We start from the raw sequence: 20,379 nt of genomic DNA, 5'->3' as shown, positions 1-20,379 counted from the left end.
AAATTATATAAGAAAAGTTTTTAGCTAGCTGTATGATAGTATATCTGTATTGATACATAAAATAATTACAAAAATTACCTGCTTTGACCATTTGATCAACCCTCACGTCAACTCTACGGTTCAAGACTGATTGCTCAATATCAATCCAAAAAAAAGCAACTATTATACTTATGTTTTAACATGAACACAGGATCTTCCACAAGATTTTAAATATACGAATTTTACCCTCCAACAATAATTGCAACACGTTGAGTCTTCAGTATTTTTTCTATATACAGAACTTGGAAACAAAAAATTTCAGCTATGAAGTCTCAATCTGGTTAAATTTCACCTAAGAAAATCTAAATGAAATTAACTTTCTCATAATTGAAATAAATAATTTTTTAATTTTAAAGTATATTTTCACCACAATCTATGATTACTACTAAACAATTATCTAGGTAGTCATTTGATATAAGTATTCTTGAGAATAAGCATATATACCTAACAAATAGTGTCGTACACCTTGTTTCTCAGTGTGTGTGAGCTTGTTTGTAACAATTTCAAGTCTCTTGTAAACTTGCATTTTTTATGAGTTGATTATTTCTCCTCCAAAATGGGTGGCAATGTCAACAAAGAGACGGGATTTTCCCGTTCCGTGGCCCCCATGAGGAAGATCACTTTTTCCTTGTTGAACTCTTCATTGTTGATGAAAGTATTCATTTTATCTACAAAAAAATAATTAATTAGTTTACAATAGTGAATTCATAAAGTAAGACATTTAAAGGTCATGTAAATATAAAACTAGTAAGTAGAAACCTTTCTTGACTTGGAATATACTATTTTATAATATAAAATTTTCTTATTGGTGAATGTGAAAAAATAATTACATTCAACTTTTATAGTAAAATCTTTTTCTGGACTTATTAATTGACATACCAATTTCATAATTACTGATATATTTTAGGATAAGAATGACTTTTAAAAGTTTAAAGATATGTCAACTTGAATTTTGGTAATTATTATTATATATATTTTAGGATAAAGTCATTATTGTACGTTGTTAGGAGATCACATAGAGCTGGACTTATATAGTAAACTGTAATTTTTTTATAGACTTATTAATTATCAAACAAAATTAAATATATATAAATTTGTATCTTTAAGAATAAGAATAGTTCATTAATAAATTTATAGTACTTCACCTTAAATTTTGGCGATTAAGCTTAAATTATTTTAGGATGACGTTTCTAGATGTATATTGTTATGAGATCACAGGTAATTACAAATGGATTGTACAAAGAACTCAATAATATTTCTGACGGAATATATTTAAGTGATAATGCGTCAAATCTCACCCTATTCAACAACACATCATAAGTGTTAAGTCTAATTCCATAAGAGGGAAGAGAACAATTATCGATATCTATTTCAATTACGATTATTTATATTAACTTGTGCACCATATAATAATAGATAAGAACTTTATTAAATCAAGCTTTAATCACCGTGATAGAATTGGGTAGAATATATTCATTACCGATAGATTACAAATTTTCTATTTTATCTTCTTTGTCTATTTAACATTTTTAAGTATTGAGTAAAGAATTATATTCTTCAAAATCCTTTTAGGGTGGAATATTCCCGAACATTTATGCTGATTTATTATTTTCTCACTCTATTAGCTTGACATTATGAGTGATCTCATGTAATAATGTACGTACGTATTTGTATTAATATATATTAAATATAGAAGACTTGGACTTGGACCTTGGGCTTGGGCTTGGATCGAAACATTAAATAAATATTTCATCTATACATAACAATTTTTTAAAAACAACAGTAACATATATAGATATAATCGTCATATCATACATCTATATTTGTAATGCAATACAAACAGTACAAAATAGGTCAAAAATAAAAGAGATCAAAACAAAAGATGGCGATAATGAAAGTTTATGTACACTCAATAATAATATTGTGATGATCGCTTTTGAGAAATCTCTTCACAATATCTAGGCTTGGTTGCAAAACAGTATTCCTCCATGCTTCGTCAATATCTGCTTCTCTATCTGTCACGACCCGAAATGGGTGTAAAGGCACTCGTCTTATCCTACCAAGACAAGTCAGCCTAAAACCCAATATCTAACAAAGTGCGGAAGTAAATGACAATCCAACAACAATTTCTATAAAAAAAACCAAGTCATATTAATTCAATCCCGAAAACCAGGTTGTCATGTGCACAAGCCTCTAATGTAAATATTAGAATTGAAACACAATAGAAGTCTAAATGAAGTTGTCTTTCAAGTAAAAACAAAGTCATAAACTTGAGTAGGAAAGTTCGCTGAGATGACAAGCAGCTACCTCACAATCCTCCACAAGATGCCTCGGAATCGAAGAGAATGGAAGGTATCACAAAAATTTGGGCTCGTCACTTACAAAAAATTGTAGAAGCAAGGGGTGAGCACCAAACCACGCGGTACCCCAACAAGCAAACCCCTAATAACAAGTTAAGTGAAAAAAATACGGGTACTCCTTACACCCTATCTAGACCTCCACGCTATAGTCTAAACAGTTTACCAAACACACAACTCAATAACCACATTCTATCAATTTACACATTCTCAATAACAACTCAATATTCAACAGTCACAAGCTTCACAGAAACACACTCACAAGATCAGCAAAACACATGTTCAAGTTCATCAATAATAAATGTGCAATTCCATGAGATGCAATGTCAAATATAGTGATGCATGTCTTTCTTAACGATACACACCCGCTGTCTCTCAGTCCGGGACCCATGGGGGACATATAAGTCCATGCATCTATCGCGGCGCACGACACGACCCTCGATAATAGTAACCTTCACGGCGCGCAATACGTCCCTCGAAATATGATATCCATCGCGGCGCGCGATACGACCCTCGAAATGGTACATCCTCTTACCACAACCATGTCTCAGATATAATGCAAATGACATGCTCAAATGAAAATGAGGAGATAACCATTTTGATACCAAAGCACAATTTACAACAAGGAATACAACACCAAAAAATAAGCAACAAGTCTCCAAATCATTCTCAAAATCACACAAGAAGATACACGAATTTCATACGCTTAACAGGAGTTTAGAAATCCACTTGCCTTAGCCAATCGAATAATTACTCTTGGACTTGAGCCCTCCCTTTCCGTTGAGCTTCTGAACCAATGCAATCTATTCAAATATATATTCACAATAAGGTTTTAGAACTAACAACACTCACACTTTTATGTGTTTAACCTTAACCTAAAAATACACCCCAAATTTATAATCAAATTTGTAATTCTCGATGTCAATTTACATTTCAACTATCATAATTCGATTGGTATTTATATAATATGATATATCTAATATGTAATTACTTAATTTAATATTCCAAAACTTAACCCATAATGTGATAAGAATAAGAAATTAAATTAAATTATCTACTAACCACACATAATATAACAATCATTACCTATATATACATATATAAAATTGATATGTATGCACATCTATGTGTGGAAAATAAGAAACTAAAGGAAAAGAAACTCACCTTCAAAAGTTCGTAGCCGCAAGTGCAGAGAGAAACCCTTCGCCCTTTTTTTTCTGAATTATTTAAGTACTAAAAGTGATAGGTTTTACCCACATATTTAAATAAATATAGTCTAAAGAGTATAGGGTCTTAAAAAAATTATCACTTTAGCCCATAAACTATCAATTAATTAATTCAAGTTAAGCAAATATTTAAAATTTCCAAAAATGACCTCTCGGGTCATTACATTATCCACCACTAAAAATCATGTTCGTCCTCGAATATAGAGTAAAAAGTAATTACCTGAAGCTTCAAAAAGTTGAGGATGTCTGGCACGCATGCCAGACTCAGTCTCCCAAGTTGCCTCTCCCACTGATCGGTGCTTCCATTGCACCTTCACTGAAGCAATCTCTTTGGTCCTAAGCTTTCGAATTTGCCTATCCAATATAGCTATAGGCTCCTCCTCAAATGTCAAGTCTTGATCCAACTCCACAGAGTCAAGTGAAAGCACATGATATTCATCCGGAATATACTTCCGAAGCATAGAGACATGGAAACAGGATGAACTGCCGACAAACTAGGTGGCAAGACCAACTTATAGGCCACCTCTCCCACTCGGCTCAAAATCTCAAAAGGTCCAATGAACATAGGGCTAAGCTTGCCCTTCTTTCCAAACCTCATCACACCCTTCATGGGTGATACTCAGAGCCAAACATGATCACCCTCCATAAACACCAAGGCTCTAACTCTCCTGTCTGCATAACTCCTCTGTCGACTCTGAGCTGTCAATAATCTATACTGAATCATACAGACTTGCTCCATAGCATCTCTAAGCAAGTCTGTATCCAAAGAGTCCATCTCCGCCGAATCAAACCAACCAATCGGAGACCTACAATGTCTTCCATATAACGCCTCAAATGGGGCCATCTGGATACTAGAGTGATAAATGTTAATATAGGCAAACTCCTCTAATGGTAAATGTTGATCCTATCTAGCACCAAAATCGATCACACACGCTCAAAGCATATCTTCCAATACCTAAATGGTCCACTCAGATTGACCATCTGTCTGACGGTGAAATGCCGTACTCATATCTAACTGGGTACCCAGACCATGTTGTAATGCCTTCCAGAAATGAGAAGTAAATAGTGAACCCCGATCTGATATGATAGAAATCGGAACTCCATGTAGTCGCACAATCTAACTAATATATAGCTCGGCTAACTTTTCTGCCGTAGAATTCACCTGAACCGGAATGAAGTGGGCAAACTTGGTCAGCCTATCAACAATAACCCAAACGGAGTCATAACCACTCGCTGTGATAGGTAAACCCACAACAAAGTCCATAGTAATCCGCTCCCACTTCCAAATAGGAATAGGCATCCTCAGAGATACAACCCCGGGCCGCTGGTGCTCACACTTGACCTGCTGGCAAGTCAAACACCTAGAAACAAAGTCTATAGTATCTCTCTTCATTCCACACCACCAGTAATGCTGACTCAGATCATGATATATCTTCGCCGCTCCCGGATGGATGGAATACCGAGAACAATGGGCCTCCTCAAGGATCAATCTAATAAAATCACCTGTCTTGGGAACATAAATCCTGCCTCCAATCCTCAAGACACCATCAGAGTCAAGGACAGCCTCTTTAGCTTCCCCTCTCAATACTTTGTCTCGAATGAGACATAACTTTTCATCATTAAACTGGTGTGCACGGATCTGCTCGACTAAAGAAGATCGAGCCTCAATAAAAGCAATCATCCCATCACTCTCCTCTAAGATCTGCAATCGGACAAGACTCTTAGCTAACAGTTGAACATCTCTAGCCAATGGTCTCTCCTCAATATTAAGAGATGCAAGACTCCCCATGCTATGAGCCTTCCTACTCAAAGTATCGGCCACAACATTAGCCTTCCCCGGATGATACAGAATGGTCACATCATAGTCCTTCAGCAACTCAAGCCATCTCCGCTGCCTCAAGTTCAAATCTCTCTGACTAAAGATATATTGGAGACTCCGATGATTAGTGAAGATCTCACAATGCACTCCATACAAATAATGACGCCATAACTTAAGTACAAATACCACAGCTGCCAACTCTAGATCATGAGTAGGGTAGTTCTTCTCATGGGACTTCAATTGCGTAGAAGCATAAGCAATCACTTTCCCCTTCTGCATCAACACACCACCCAATCCAACTCCTGAAGCATCACAATACAGTGCAAAGTCTACACCCTCCTCAGGTAGAGTCAACACAGGAGGTGAAGTCAATAAAGTCTTGAGTTTTTGAAAGCTCTGCTCACACTCATCAGACCACTGAAAACGCACATCTTGTCGAGTCAATCTAGTTAATGGAGCTGCAATAGTAGAGAAACTCTAAACAAATCGTCGATAATAGCCTGCCAATCCCACAAAACTCCTAATCTCAGTAGGTGAAGTAGGTCGCGTCCAGCCTCTAACTGCCTCAATCTTGGCTGGATCTACTCTAATACCCTCCTTGGACACCACGTGTCCCAAGAATGTCACAGAAGTAAGCCAGAACTCACACGTTCAGAACTTGGCATACAACTTCTCTTCTCTCAACCTCTGAAGTACAATCCTCAAGTGTCGGACATGGTCCTCCTCAGTCTTAGAGTAAACCAAGATGTCATCGATGAAAACGATCACAAAAGAGTCAAGGAATGGTCGAAACACCCCATTCATCAACTCCATGAATGTTGCAGGGGCATTAGTCAATCCGAAGGACACCACTAGAAACTCATAATGCCCATACCGGGTCTGAAAAGCTGTCTTAGGGATATCTGATGCCCTAATCTTCAAATGATGATACCCAGACCTCAAATCAATCTTAGAGAACAATGATGCTCCCTGTAACTGATCAAATAAGTCATCAATACGCGGAAGAGGATACTTATTCTTAACTGTTACCTTGGTCAACTGTTTGTAATCAATACACATTCTCATAGTCCCATCCTTCTTCTTCACAAACAATACAGGGGCACCCCAAGGTGATACACAAGGGCGAATAAAACCCTTACTCAAGAAATCTTGCAACTGATCCTTTAATTCTTTCAACACTGCTGGGGCCATACGATATGGAGGTATAGAAATAGTCTTAGTGCCCGACTCCAAATCAATAGCAAAATCGATATCCTTATCGGGAGGAAAACCTTGAAGATCAGAAGGAAATACATTGAGAAACTCCTGAACCACGGGAACAGAGTCCATGGAAGGTTGTTCAACACTAGTATCCCGAATAAAAGCTAAGTAAGACAAACACCCCCTCTCCACCAATCTCTGAGCACGGATAAAAGAGATGACCTTTCTAGGATAAGAACCACTAACACTCTTCCACTCAACCCTCGGAACACCTGGCATTGCTAAAGTCACAGTCTTAGCATTACAATCAAGGACAGCATGATAAGGAGAAAGCCAATCCATACCCAAGATAACATCAAAGTCTACCATCCCCAGAATGATTAAGTCTACCCAAGTGTCATACCCAGCCAAAGAAACAAGATAGGATCAATACACTCGATCAACCACTAAGGGCTTACCCACGGGTGTAGAAACACGAATAGGTACAGTCATGCTATCACATATCATATCAAATTTAGCATCAAAATACGTAGACACATAAGAGAATGTAGAACCTGGATCAAACAACACAGACGCAGGTCGATGGCATACTGGGATGATACTTGTAATAACTGCATAAGAGGTCTCCGCCTCAGGTCTCCCGGGGAAAGCATAGCAGTGGCCTCCTCGTCCACCTCCATCTTGGGTGGTACCTCTACCCCCACTCTGCTGAGATGCTACACAACTACTAGAAACTCTATCACCTCTACCTGACTGAACTCTGCCACGACCTCTACCTTGTGGTGCTGGTGGTCTAGTATGGAATGAAGAATTAGGTCGAGGCCCACCACGACCCCTTTGTGAAGTACACTGCCGCATTAGATGATCGGGATCTCCACAAGTAAAACAAAAATCTCTGACCTGGGAACTGTTGTGTGGACCTTGAAAACCCACTATAATTTCCTCGCCCTGTAGGTCGCTGCTGTGAACCGTACGAGCTCTGACCCGGGCTATAAGAACCCCTAGATGTCTAGCCACCCTCAAATGTCGGCATAGATGCATGAATAGGTCCCCGCTGCTGAAAAGAACCACTCACTCTCTGTGATCCCCTACCTCCAGATGAGGCACCATGAAACTGGCCTGATATACGGGCTCTTTTTAGGTCCCCAAACTCCTCAATCTCCATCAATTCTGCCTCTTTGGTGGCACTCACAATGGAATGGAAAGAAGTCCCCTCCCTAGATGCCCGAAACACAGCTGACCTGATAGAGAAAGTCAATCCACTCACAAATCTGCAGATCCTCTCTGTCTCATTTGGAATAATGGCCAACACATGCCTAGACAACTGGCAAAAACGCGCCTCATACTCTGTAACTGATAAACCATCCTGTCTCAGACTCTCAAACCTCAAGCGACTCTCCTCTCTCACACTCCATGGGATAAAACGATCTTGGAATGCACTAGCAAACTGCTCCCAAGTCACTGGAGGAGATCCAACTTGCAAACATCCTGAATAAGTCCTCCACCATTCTCTCGCTGGTCCACGAAGCTGGAGTGTAGCATATCGAACCCCATGTGACTCAGCTAATCCAACCACCTCTTGTAACTCTCGGCAGGTAGTTAGAAACTCATGAGCGTCCTCGCTCTTCCGACCCTGAAACTGGGGTGGGTCCATCTTTCGAAATCTCTCATACCTACGCTACTCATCCTCTGTCTGAACAATCATCGATGCAACGTGACCCCCAACTACTGGTGCAGCATCATTCTAAACCGCGAGATCTACTAGTAGTTGTTCCACCGCATCCTGAAGAACTGGAGCTTGTTGCTGCTCTTGGGTCTGAGCCCCCTCTCTAGTACGAGAGTCATGTGGTGGGGTAGTCGCCCCACCACCCTGAGAAAACCCCTCTAGCACACTTAACACCCTCAATAATGTATCCTGAAGCAAAGGTGTGACTATAGGATCTGGAGGAACCTGGTCCTCTCTGCCATCAATTTGAGGTTCTGTAGAGACCTCTCTAGCACGACCTCTCACTGGTGCTGCTCCACGTCCACGACCTCTTGCTACTGTCGTACTACTACCACGGCCTCTAGCTCGAGATCTACCCTTACCTCTAGCTGGGGCCTCAACAACTGCCTCGGGAAGTTTCTTCCCTCTATCACCAGTAACATTAGTTCTAGTCCTCGTCATCTGTCAAAAGAGTATACAACAACTCAGTACTAAAGAAGGTGACTACACACGATGAGAAACAATGAACAAAAAGAAGTTTCCTAGTAATCCTTGTATCCTCTCAGAGATAAGTACAGATGTCTCTGTACTGATCCTTGAGACTCTACGTAGACTCGTCTTGTATATACGTGAGACCTATGAACCTGGGGCTCTAATACCATTTTGTCACGACCCGAAATGGGTGTAATGACACTCGTCTTATCCTACCAAGACAAGTCATCCTAAAACCCAATATCTGACAAAGTGCGGAAGTAAATGACAATCCAACAACAATTTCTATAAAAAAACCAACTCATATTAATTCAATCCCCAAAACCAGGTTGTCACGTGCACAAGCCTCTAATGTAAATATTAGAATTGAAACAAAATAGAAGTCTAAATGAAGTTGTCTTTCAAGTAAAAACAAAGTCATAAACTGGAGTAGGAAAGTTCGCTGAGATGACAAGCAGCTACCTCACAATCCTCTACAAGATGCCTCGGAATCGAAGAGAATGGAAGGTACCACAAAAATTTGGGCTCGTAACCTACAAAAATTTGTAGAAGCAAGGGGTGAGCACCAAACCACGCGGTACCCAACAAGCAAACCTCTAAACACAAGTTAAGTGAACAAAATACGGGTACTCCTTACACCCTATCTAGACCTCCACGCTATAGCCTAAACAGTTTACCAAAACCACAACTCAATAACAACATTCTATCAATTTACACATTCTCAATAACAACTCAATATTCAACAGTCACAAGCTTCACAGAAACACACTCACAAGATCAGCAAAACACATGTTCAAGTTCATCAATAATAAATGTGCAATGCCATGAGATGCATTGTCAAATATAGTGATGCATGTCTTTCTTAACGATACACACCCGCTGTCTCTCAGTTCGGGACCCATGGGGGACATATCTATCCATGCATCTGTTGCGGAGCACGACACGACTCTCGATAATAGTAACCTTCACGGCGCGTGATACGTCCCTCGAAATATGATATCCATCGCGGCGCGCGATACGACCCTCGAAATGGTACATACTCTTACCATAACCATGTCTCAGATATAATGCAAATGACATGCTCAAATAAAAATGAGGAGATAACAATTTTGATACCAAATCGCAATTTACAACAAGGAATACAACACCAACAAATAAGCAACAAGTCTCCAAATCATTCTGAACATCACACAAGAAGATACTCGAATTTCATACGCTTAACAGGAGTTTAGAAATCCACTTGCCTTAGCCAATCGAATAATTACTCTTGGACTTGAGCCCTCCCTTTCCGTTGAGCTTCTGAACCAATGGAATCTATTCAAATATATATTCACAATAAGGTTTTAGAATTAACAACACTCACACTTTTATGTGTTTAACCTTAACCTAAAAATACACCCCAAATTTATAATCAAATTTGTAATTCTCGATGTCAATTAACATTTCAACTCTCATAATTCGATTGGTATCTATATAATATGATATATCTAATATTTAATTACTTAATTTAATATTCCAAAACTTAACCCATAATGTGATAAGAATAAGAAATTAAATTAAATTATCTACTAACCACACATAATATAACAATCATTACCTATATATATATATATATAAAATTGATATGTATGCACATCTATGTGCACATCTATGTGCGGAAAATAAGAAACTAAAGGAAAAGAAACTCACCTTCAAAAGTTCGTAGCCACAAGTGCAGAAAGAAACCCTTCGCCCTTTTTTTTTCTGAATTATTTAAGTACTAAAAGTGATAGGTTTTACCCACATATTTAATTAAATATAGTCTAAAGAGTATAGGGTCTTAAAAAAATTATCACTTTAGCCCATAATAGTAAATCTGTATTGGTACATAAAATAATTGCAACAATTACCTGCTTTGACCATTTTATCAACCCTTATGTGAACTCTACGGTTCAATACTGATTGCTCAACATTATTCCAAATAAATCAACTATCATACTTATATTTGAACATGAACACAAGATCTTCCACAAGTTTTTCAATATACGAATTTGACCCTCCACAATAATTGGACCACGATGAGTCTTCAGTATTTTTTCTATATAGACGACAGCTTGCAAACAAAAATCTTCAGCTGTGAAGTCTTAATCTTGTCCAATTTCACCTAAGAAAATGTAATCAAATTAACTTTGTAAGAACTGAAAGAACGACTTTTTTAATAGTAAAGTATATTTTTCAGTAGAAACTATAATTACCACTATAAAATTATCTAGGTAGTCATTCGATATATGTATTCTAGAGAATAAACATATATACCTATCAAATAGTGTCATACACCTTGTTTCTCAGCCTGTGTGATATTGTTTGTCACAATTTCAAGTCCATTGTAAACTTGCATTTTATCCGAGCTGATTATTTCTCCTCCAAAATGGGTGGCAACGTCAACAGAGAGACGAGATTTTCCCGTTCCTGTGGCCCCCATGATGAAGATCACTTTTTTCTAGTTGAACTCTTCATTGTTAATGAAAGCATTCATTTTATCTACAAAAAAAATAATTAATTAGTTTACAATAGTGAATTCATAAAGTCAGACATTAAAAAATCATGTAAATATAAAACTAGTAAATAGAAACCTTGCTTGACTTGGAATATACAATCTAAAAATATAAAATTTTCTTGATGGTGGATGTGAAAAAAATTTACATTAAGCTTTTATAGTAAAATTTCTTTGTGGACTTCTTTATTGACATACCTGTTTCATAATTACTGATATATTTTAGGATAAGAATGACTTTTAAAAGTTTGAAGATATGTCAACTTGAATTTTGGTAATTATTATTAAATAAATTTTAGGATAAAGTTATTAGTATACGTTGTTAGTAGATCACATAGAGCTGGGCTTTTATAGAATTATTAATTATCAAACAAAGATAAATATATATAAATTCGTATCTTTAAGAATAAGAATAGTTCATTAAAAAAATAAGAGTATTTCACCTTAAATTTTAGCAATTAAGCTTAAATTATTTTAGGATGACGTTTTTAGATGTATAATGTTATGAGATCACAAGTAGTTACAAATGGATTGTACAAATAACTCAATATTATTTCTGACAGAATATATTTAAGTGATAATGCGTCAAATCTTACACTATTCAACAACACATCATAAGTGTAAAGTCTAATTCCATAAGAGGGAAGTGAACAATTATCGATAACTATTTTAATTACGAGTATTTACATATAATAATAGATAAGGACTTTATTGAATCAAGCTTCAATCACCGTGATAGAATTGGGTAAAATATATTCATTACCGATAGATTACAAATTTACTATTTTATCTTCTTTGTCTATGTAACAGTTTTAAGTATTGACTAAAGAATTCTATTCTTCAAAATCCTTTTAGGGTTGCATCTTCCCGAACATTTATGGTGAGTTATGATTTTATCACTGTATTAGCATAACATTATGAGTGATATCATGTAATTATGTACGTACGTATTTGTATTAATATATATTAAATATAGAAGACTTGGACTTGGACCTAGGTCTTGGGCTTGGATCGAAACTTAAAATAAATATTTCATCTATACATAAGAACTTTTTAACCGACAAGAGTAACATATATAGATATAATGGTCATATCATACATATATATTTGTAATGTGAATCAAACAGTACAAAATAGGTCAAAAATAAAAGAGAACAAAACAGAAGATGGCGATAATGAAAGTTTATGTACTTTCAATATAATATTGTGATGATCGCTTTTGAGAAATCTCTTCACAATATCTAGGCATGGTTCCAAAACAGTATTCCTCCATGCTTCGTCAATATCTTCTTCTCGGTCTTCTTTGAAAACGTGCGTAGCAATTATATGATGCACTGACCACATTTTCTCGCTTATTAATCGTTGAATCTTGTCAAGTTGGTTACAAATTAACATGCGAGTGTTACGCTTGATACTTGAAATTGAAGCTTGAAGAATCATATGCTTTGATTTATCATCTCCGTCTATATTTGTTTCTTCCCTTAAATATTTGTCCATTTCAGGGACACCAATGGACCGTCGGATTCCTTTGGTGTAATCTGCATCTGGATTGAAAATCTGTTTGTACCTCATCCATTAGCCCTGCATGCAACTAAAATTTAAAGAAGAATTTTATTTAGTAGAACATCTATTTGATAACCAAAGTAGAAAATTATATAAGAAAAGTATTTAGCGAGCTGCATGATAGTATATCTGTATTGATACATAAAATAATTACAAAAATTACCTGCTTTGACCATTTGATCGACCCTCATATCAACTGTACGGTTCTAGACTGATTTCGCAACATCAATCAAATAAAACAACTATGATACTTATATTTGAACATGAACACAAGATCTTTCACTAGTTTTTCAGTATATGAATTTGACCCTCCAACAATAATTGGAACACATTGAGTCTTCAGTATTTTTTCTATATAGACGATAGCTTGCAAACAAAAATTTTCAGCTGTGAAGTTTGAATCTGGTTCAATTTCACCTAAGAAAATGTAATCAAATTAACTTTCTCAGAGCTGAAAGAAATAATTTTTTAACAGTAAAGTATATATTTCATTACAATCTATAATTACTACTATAAAATTATCTAAGTATTCATTTGTTATATGTATTCTTGAGAAAAAACATATATACCGAACAAATAATGTCGTAGACCTTGTTTCTCAGCGTGTGTGATCTTTTTTGTAACAATTTCAAGTCCCTTGTAAGCTTGCATTTTATCCGAGTTGATTATTTCTCCTTCAAAATGGGTGGCAACGTCAACTGAGAAACGGGATTTTCCCGTTCCTGTGGCCCCCATTATGAAGATCACTTTCTTCTTGTTGAACTCTTCATTGTTGAAGAAAGTATTCATTTTATCTACAAAAAAATATTAATTAGTTTAGAATAGTGAATTCATAAAGTCAAACATTAAAAAATCTTGTAAATATAAAACTAGTAAATATAAACCTTGCTTGACTTGGAATATACTATCTACAAATATAAAATTTTCTTGATGGTGGAAGTGAAAAAAAAATTACATTCAGCTTTTATAGTAAAATCTTTTTGTGGGCTTATTAATCGACAAACCAATTTCATACTTACAGATATATTTTAGGATAAGAATGACTTTTAAAAGGTTAAAGATATGTCAACTTGAATTTTTGTAATTATTATTAAATATATTTTAGAATAAAGTTATTAGTGTACGTTGTTAGGAGATTACAAAGAGCTGGACTTTTATAGTAAAAATATAATTTTTATAGACTTATTAATTAGCAAACCAAATTAAATATTTAAAAATTCACATCTTTAAGAATAAGAATATTTCAATATAAAATTTAGAGTATTTCACCCTAAATTTTGGCGATAAAGCTTAAATTATTTTAGGATGACGTTTCTATATGTATATTGTTATGAGATCACAAGTAGTTACAAATGGATTGAACAAAGAACTCAATAATATTTCTGACAGAATATATTTAGGTGATAATGCGTCAAATCTTACACTATTCAACAACACATCATAAGTGTTAAGTCTAATTCCATAAGAGGGAAGTGAACAATTATCTATAAATATTTCAATTACGAGTATTTATATTGACTTGTGCACCATATAATAATAGATAAGGACTTTATTGAATCAAGCTTCAATCACCGTAATAGAATTGGGTAAAATATATTTATTACCGATAGATTACAAATTTACTATTTTATCTTCTTTGTCTATGTAACATTTTTAAGTATTGACTAAAGAATTCTGTTCTTCAAAATCCTTTTAGGGTGGAATCTTCCCGAACATTTATGGTGAGCAATTATTTTATCACTCTATTAGCTTAACATTATGAGTGATCTCATGTAATTATGTACATACGTATTTGTATTAATATATATTAAATATAGATGACTTGGACTTGGACCTTTGTCTTGGGCTTGGATCGAAACTTAAAATAAATATTTCATCTATACGTAAGATTTTTTTAACAAACAAGAGTAACATATATAGATATAATGGTCATATCATACATATATATTTGTAATGCGAATCAAAAAGTACAAAATAGGTCAAAAATAAAAGAGCCCAAAATAGAAGATGGCGATAATGAATGTTTATTTATACTCAATAATAATATTGTGATGATCGCTTTTGAGAAATCTCTTCCCGATATCTAGGCATGGTTGAAAAACAGTATTTCTCCATGCTTCGTTAGTATCTTCTTCTCTGTCTTGTTTGAAAACCTCCGTAGAAATTATATGATGCACTGACCACATTTTCTCGCTTATTAATCGTTGAATCTTGTCAAGTTGGTTACAAAGTAACATACGAGTGTTACGCCTTATACTTGAAATTGAAGCTTGAAGAATCATCTGCTTTGATTCATCATCTCCGTGTATATTTTTTTATTGCCTTAAATATCTGTCCATTTAAGGGACATCGATGGACCGTCGGATTCCTTTGGTGTAATGTGCATCTGGAATGAAAATCTGTCACACCTCATCCACTAGCCCTGCATGCAAGACAAATTTAAAGATGAGTTTTATTTAGTAGAACATATATTTGATAACCAAAAGTAGAAAATTATATAAAAAAAATTTTTAGCTAGCTGCATGATAGTATATCTGTATTAATACATAAAATAATTACAAAAACTACCAGCTTTGACCATTTGATCAACCCTTATGTCAACTCTACGTTTCAAGACTGATTGCTCAACATCAATCCAAATAAACCAACTATCATACTTATATTTGAACATGAACACAGGATCTTCCACGAGCTTTTCAATATATGAATTTGACCCTCCAACAATAATTGGAACACGTTGAGTCTTCAGTATTTTTTCTATATAGACGACAGCTTGCAAACAAAAATTTTCAGCTGTGAAATCTCAATCTGGTTCAATTTCACCTAAGAAAATGTAATCAAATTAACTTTCTCAGAATTGAAAGAAATAATTTTTTAAAGTAAAGTATATTTTTCACTACAATCTATAATTACCACTATAAAATTATCTAGGTATTCATTTGATATAAGTATTCTTGAGAATAAACATATATACCTAACAAATAGTGTCGTACACCTTGTTTCTCAGCGTGTGTGATCTTGTTTGTAACAATTTCAAGTCCCTTGTAAACTTGCATTTTATCCGAGTTGATTATTTCTCCTCCAAAATGGGTTGCAACGTCAACAGCGAGACGGGATTTTCCCGTTTCTGTTGCCCCCATTATGAAGATCACTTTTTTCTTGTTGAACTCTTCATTGTAGATGAAAGTACTCATATTATCTACAAAAAAAAATATTAATTAGTTTAGAATAGTGAATTCATAAAATCAGACATTAAAAAATCTTGTAAATATAAAACTATTAAATAGAAACCTTGCTTGACTTGGAATATACTATCTAAAAATATAAAATTTTCTTGATGATGGAAATGAAAAAAAATTACATTCAGCTTTTATAGTAAAATCTTTTTGTGGACTTATTAATTGACATACCAATTTCATAATTACTGATATATATAGGATAAGACTGACTTTTAAAAGTTTAAAGATATGTCAACTTGAATTTTGGTAATTATTATTAAATATATTTTAGAATAAAGTAAGTAGTGTACATTGTTAGGAGATCACAAAGAGCTGGACTTTTATAGTAAAAATATAATTTTTTATAGACTTATTAATTAGGAAACCAAATTAAATATATACAAATTCACATCTTTAAAAATAAGAATATTTTAATGTAAAATTTAGAGTATTTCACCCTAAATTTTGGCGATTAAGCTTAAATTGTTTTAGGATGACGTTTCTATGTATATTGTTATGAGATCACAAGTAGTTACAAATGGATTGTACAAAGAACTTAATTATATTTCTGATAGAATATATTTAAGTGATAATGAGTCAAATCTTACAGTATTCAACAACACAGCATAAGTGTTAAGTCTAATTCCATAAGAGGGAAGTCAACAATTATCGATAACTATTTCAATTACGAATATTTATATTGACTTGTGCACCATATAATAATAGATAAGGACTTTATTGAATCAAGCTTCAATCACCGTGATAGAATTGTGTAAAATATATTTATTACCGATAGATTACAAATTTACTATTTTATCTTCTTTGTCTATGTAACATTTTTAAGTATTGAATAAAGAATTCTATTCTTCAAAATCCTTTTAGGGTGGAATCTTCCCGAATATTTATGGTGAGTTATTATTTTATCACTATATTAGCTTAACATTATGAGTAATCTCATGTAATTATGTACTAAAGTATTTGTATTAATATATATTAAATATAAAAGACATGGAGTTGGACCTTGGTCTTGGGCTTGGACCGAAACTTAAAATAAATATTTCATCTATACGTAAGAATTTTTTAACAGACAAGAGTAACATGTATAGATATAATGGTCATATCATACATATATATTTGTAATGCGAATCAAACAGTACAAAATAGGTCAAAAATTAAAGAGACCAAACAGAAGATGGCGATAATGAAAGTTTATGTACACTCAATAATAATATTGTGATGATCGCTTTTGAGAAATCTCTTCACAATATCTAGGCATGGTTGCAAAAAAGTATTCCTCCATGCTTCGTCAATATCTTCTTCTCTATCTTCTTTGAAAACGTCCGTAGAACTTATATGATGCACTGACCACATTTTCTCGCTTATTAATAGTTGAATCTTGTAAAGTTGGTTACAAATTAACATACGAGTGTTATGCTTGACACCTGAAATTGAAGCTTGAAGAATCATATGCTTTGATTTATCATCTCCGTCTATATTTGTTTCTTCCCTTAAATATCTGTCCGTTTCAGGGACACCGATGGACCATCAGATTCCTTTGGTGTAATCTGCATCTGGAATGAAAATCTGTCGCACCTCATCCACTAGCCCTGCATGCAACACAAATTTAAAGAAGAGTTTTATTTAGTAGACCATATATTTGATAACCAAAAGTAGAAAATTATATAAGAAAAGTTTTAAGCTAGCTGCATGATAGTATATCTGTATTGATACAAAAAATAATTCCAAAAATTACATTCTTTGACCATTTGATCAATCCTCATGTCAACTCCACGGTTCAAGACTGATTGCTCAACATTAATCCAAATAAAGCAACAATCATACTTATATTTGAACATGAACACAGGATCTTCCACTAGTTTTTCAATATACGAATTTGACGCTCCAACAATAATTGAAACACGTTGAGTCTTCAGTAATTTTTCTATATAGACGACAGCTTGCAAACAAAAATTTTCAGCTGTGAAGTCTGCATCTAGTTCAATTTTACCTAAGAAAAAGTAATCAAATTAACTTTCTTAGAATTGAAAGAAATAATTTTTTGATAGTAAAGTATATATTTCACTACAATATATAATTACTACTATAAAATTATCTAAGTATTCATTTGATATATGTATTCTTGAGAATAAACATATATACCTAACAAATAGTGTCGTAGACCTTGTTTCTTAGCGTGTGTGATCTTTTTTGTAACAATTTCAAGTCCCTTGTAAACTTGCATTTTATCCGAGTTGATTATTTCTCCTCCAAAATGGGTGGAAACATCAACTGAGAGACTGGATTTTCCCGTTCCTGTGGCCCCCATTATGAAGATCACTTTTTTCTTGTTGAACTCTTCATTGTTGAAGAAAGTATTCATTTTATGTACAAAACAAATATTAATTAGTTTAGAATAGTGAATTCATAAAGTCAAACATTAAAAAAACTTGTAAATATAAAACAAGTAAATAGAAACCTTGCTTGACTTGGAATATACTATCTACAAATATAAAATTTTCTTGATGGTGGAAGTGAAAAAAAATTACATTCAGCTTTTATAGTAAAATCTTTTTGTGGACTTATTAATTGACAAACCAATTTCATACTTACCGATATATTTTAGGATAAGAATGACTTTTAAAAGTTTAGAGATTTGTCAACTTGAATTTTGGTAATTATTATTAAATATATTTTAGAATAAAGTTAGTAGTTTACGTTGTTAGGAGATTACAAAGAGCTGGACTTTTATAGTAAAAATATAATTTTTTATAGACTTATTAATTAGTAAACCAAATTAAATATTTATAAATTCACATCTTTAAGAATAAGAATATTTCAATATAAAATTTAGAGTATTTCACCCTAAATTTTGGCAATTAAGATTAAATTGTTTTAGGATGACGTTTCTATATGTATATTGTTATGAGATCACAAGTAGTTACAAATGGATTGTACAAAGAACTCAATAATATTTCTGACGGAATATATTTAGGTGATAAGGCGTCAAATCTTACACTATTCAACAACACATCATAAGTGTTAAGTCTAATTCCATAAGAGGGAATTGAACAATTATCTATAAATATTTCAATTACGAGTATTTATATTGACTTGTGCACCATATAATAATAGATAAGGACTTTATTGAATCAAGCTTTAATCACCATTATAGAATTGGGTAAAAAATATTTATTACCGATAGATTACAAATTTACTATTTTATCTTCTTTGTCTATGTAACATTTTTAGGTATTGACTAAAGAATTCTATTCTTAAAAATCCTTTTAGGGTGGAATCTTCCCGAACATTTATGGTGAGTAATTATTTTATCACTCTATTAGCTTAACATTATGAGTGATCTCATTGTAATTATGTACGTACGTATTTGTATTAATATATATTAAATATAGATGACTTGGACTTGGACCTTTGTCTTGGGCTTGGATCGAAACTTAAAAAAAATATTTCATCTATACGTAAGATTTTTTTAACAGACAAGAGTAACATATAAAGATATAATGGTCATATCATACATATATATTTGTAATGCGAATCAAACAGTACAAAATAGGTCAAAAATAAAAGAGACCAAAATAGAAGATGGCGATAATGAATGTTTATGTATACTCAATAATAATATTGTGATGATCGCTTTTGAGAAATCTCTTCTCGATATCTAGGCATGGTTGAAAAACAGTATTCCTCCATGCTTCGTCAGTATCTTCTTCTCTGTCTTCTTTGAAAACGTCCGTAGCAATTATATGATGCACTGACCACATTTTCTCGCTTATTAATCGTTGAATCTTGTCAAGTTGGTTACAAATTAACATACGAGTGTTACGCCTTATACTTGAAATTGAAGCATGAAGAATCATCTGCTTTGATTCATCATCTCCGTCTATATTTTTTTCTTGCCTTAAATATCTGTCCATTTAAGGGACATCGATGGACCGTCAGATTCCTTTGGTGTAATCTGCATCTGGAATGAAAATCTGTCGCACCTCATCCACTAGCCTTACATGCAAGACAAATTTAAAGATGAGTTTTATTTAGTAGAACATATATTTGATAACCAAAAGTAGAAAATTATATAAGAAAAGTTTTTAGCTAGCTGCATGATAGTATATCTGTATTGATACATAAAATAATTACAAAAATTACCTGCTTTGTCCATTTGATCAATCCTCATGTCAACTCCACGGTTCAAGACTGATTGCTCAACATCAA

General features: G+C 33.9%; 1 protein-coding gene across 1 annotated transcript; it reads right to left on the bottom strand.

The window, feature by feature from the left end:
• Positions 1–17,697: 17,697 nt before the first annotated feature.
• Positions 17,698–18,478, bottom strand: LOC138339230 (adenylate isopentenyltransferase 3, chloroplastic-like). The gene is made up of 3 exons (XM_069290812.1): positions 18,313–18,478; positions 17,906–18,160; positions 17,698–17,759 (listed from the first exon to the last, which is right to left on the bottom strand). Exons 1-3 carry the CDS (start codon positions 18,476–18,478, stop codon positions 17,698–17,700), a joined length of 483 nt encoding a protein of 160 aa, XP_069146913.1.
• Between the last annotated feature and the right edge of the window lie 1,901 nt (positions 18,479–20,379).

This window comes from Solanum lycopersicum, chromosome 11 (assembly GCF_036512215.1).
Source record: "Solanum lycopersicum chromosome 11, SLM_r2.1".
Lineage (NCBI taxonomy): Eukaryota > Viridiplantae > Streptophyta > Magnoliopsida > Solanales > Solanaceae > Solanum > Solanum lycopersicum.
This window is presented reverse-complemented; position numbering and strand designations above follow the sequence as displayed.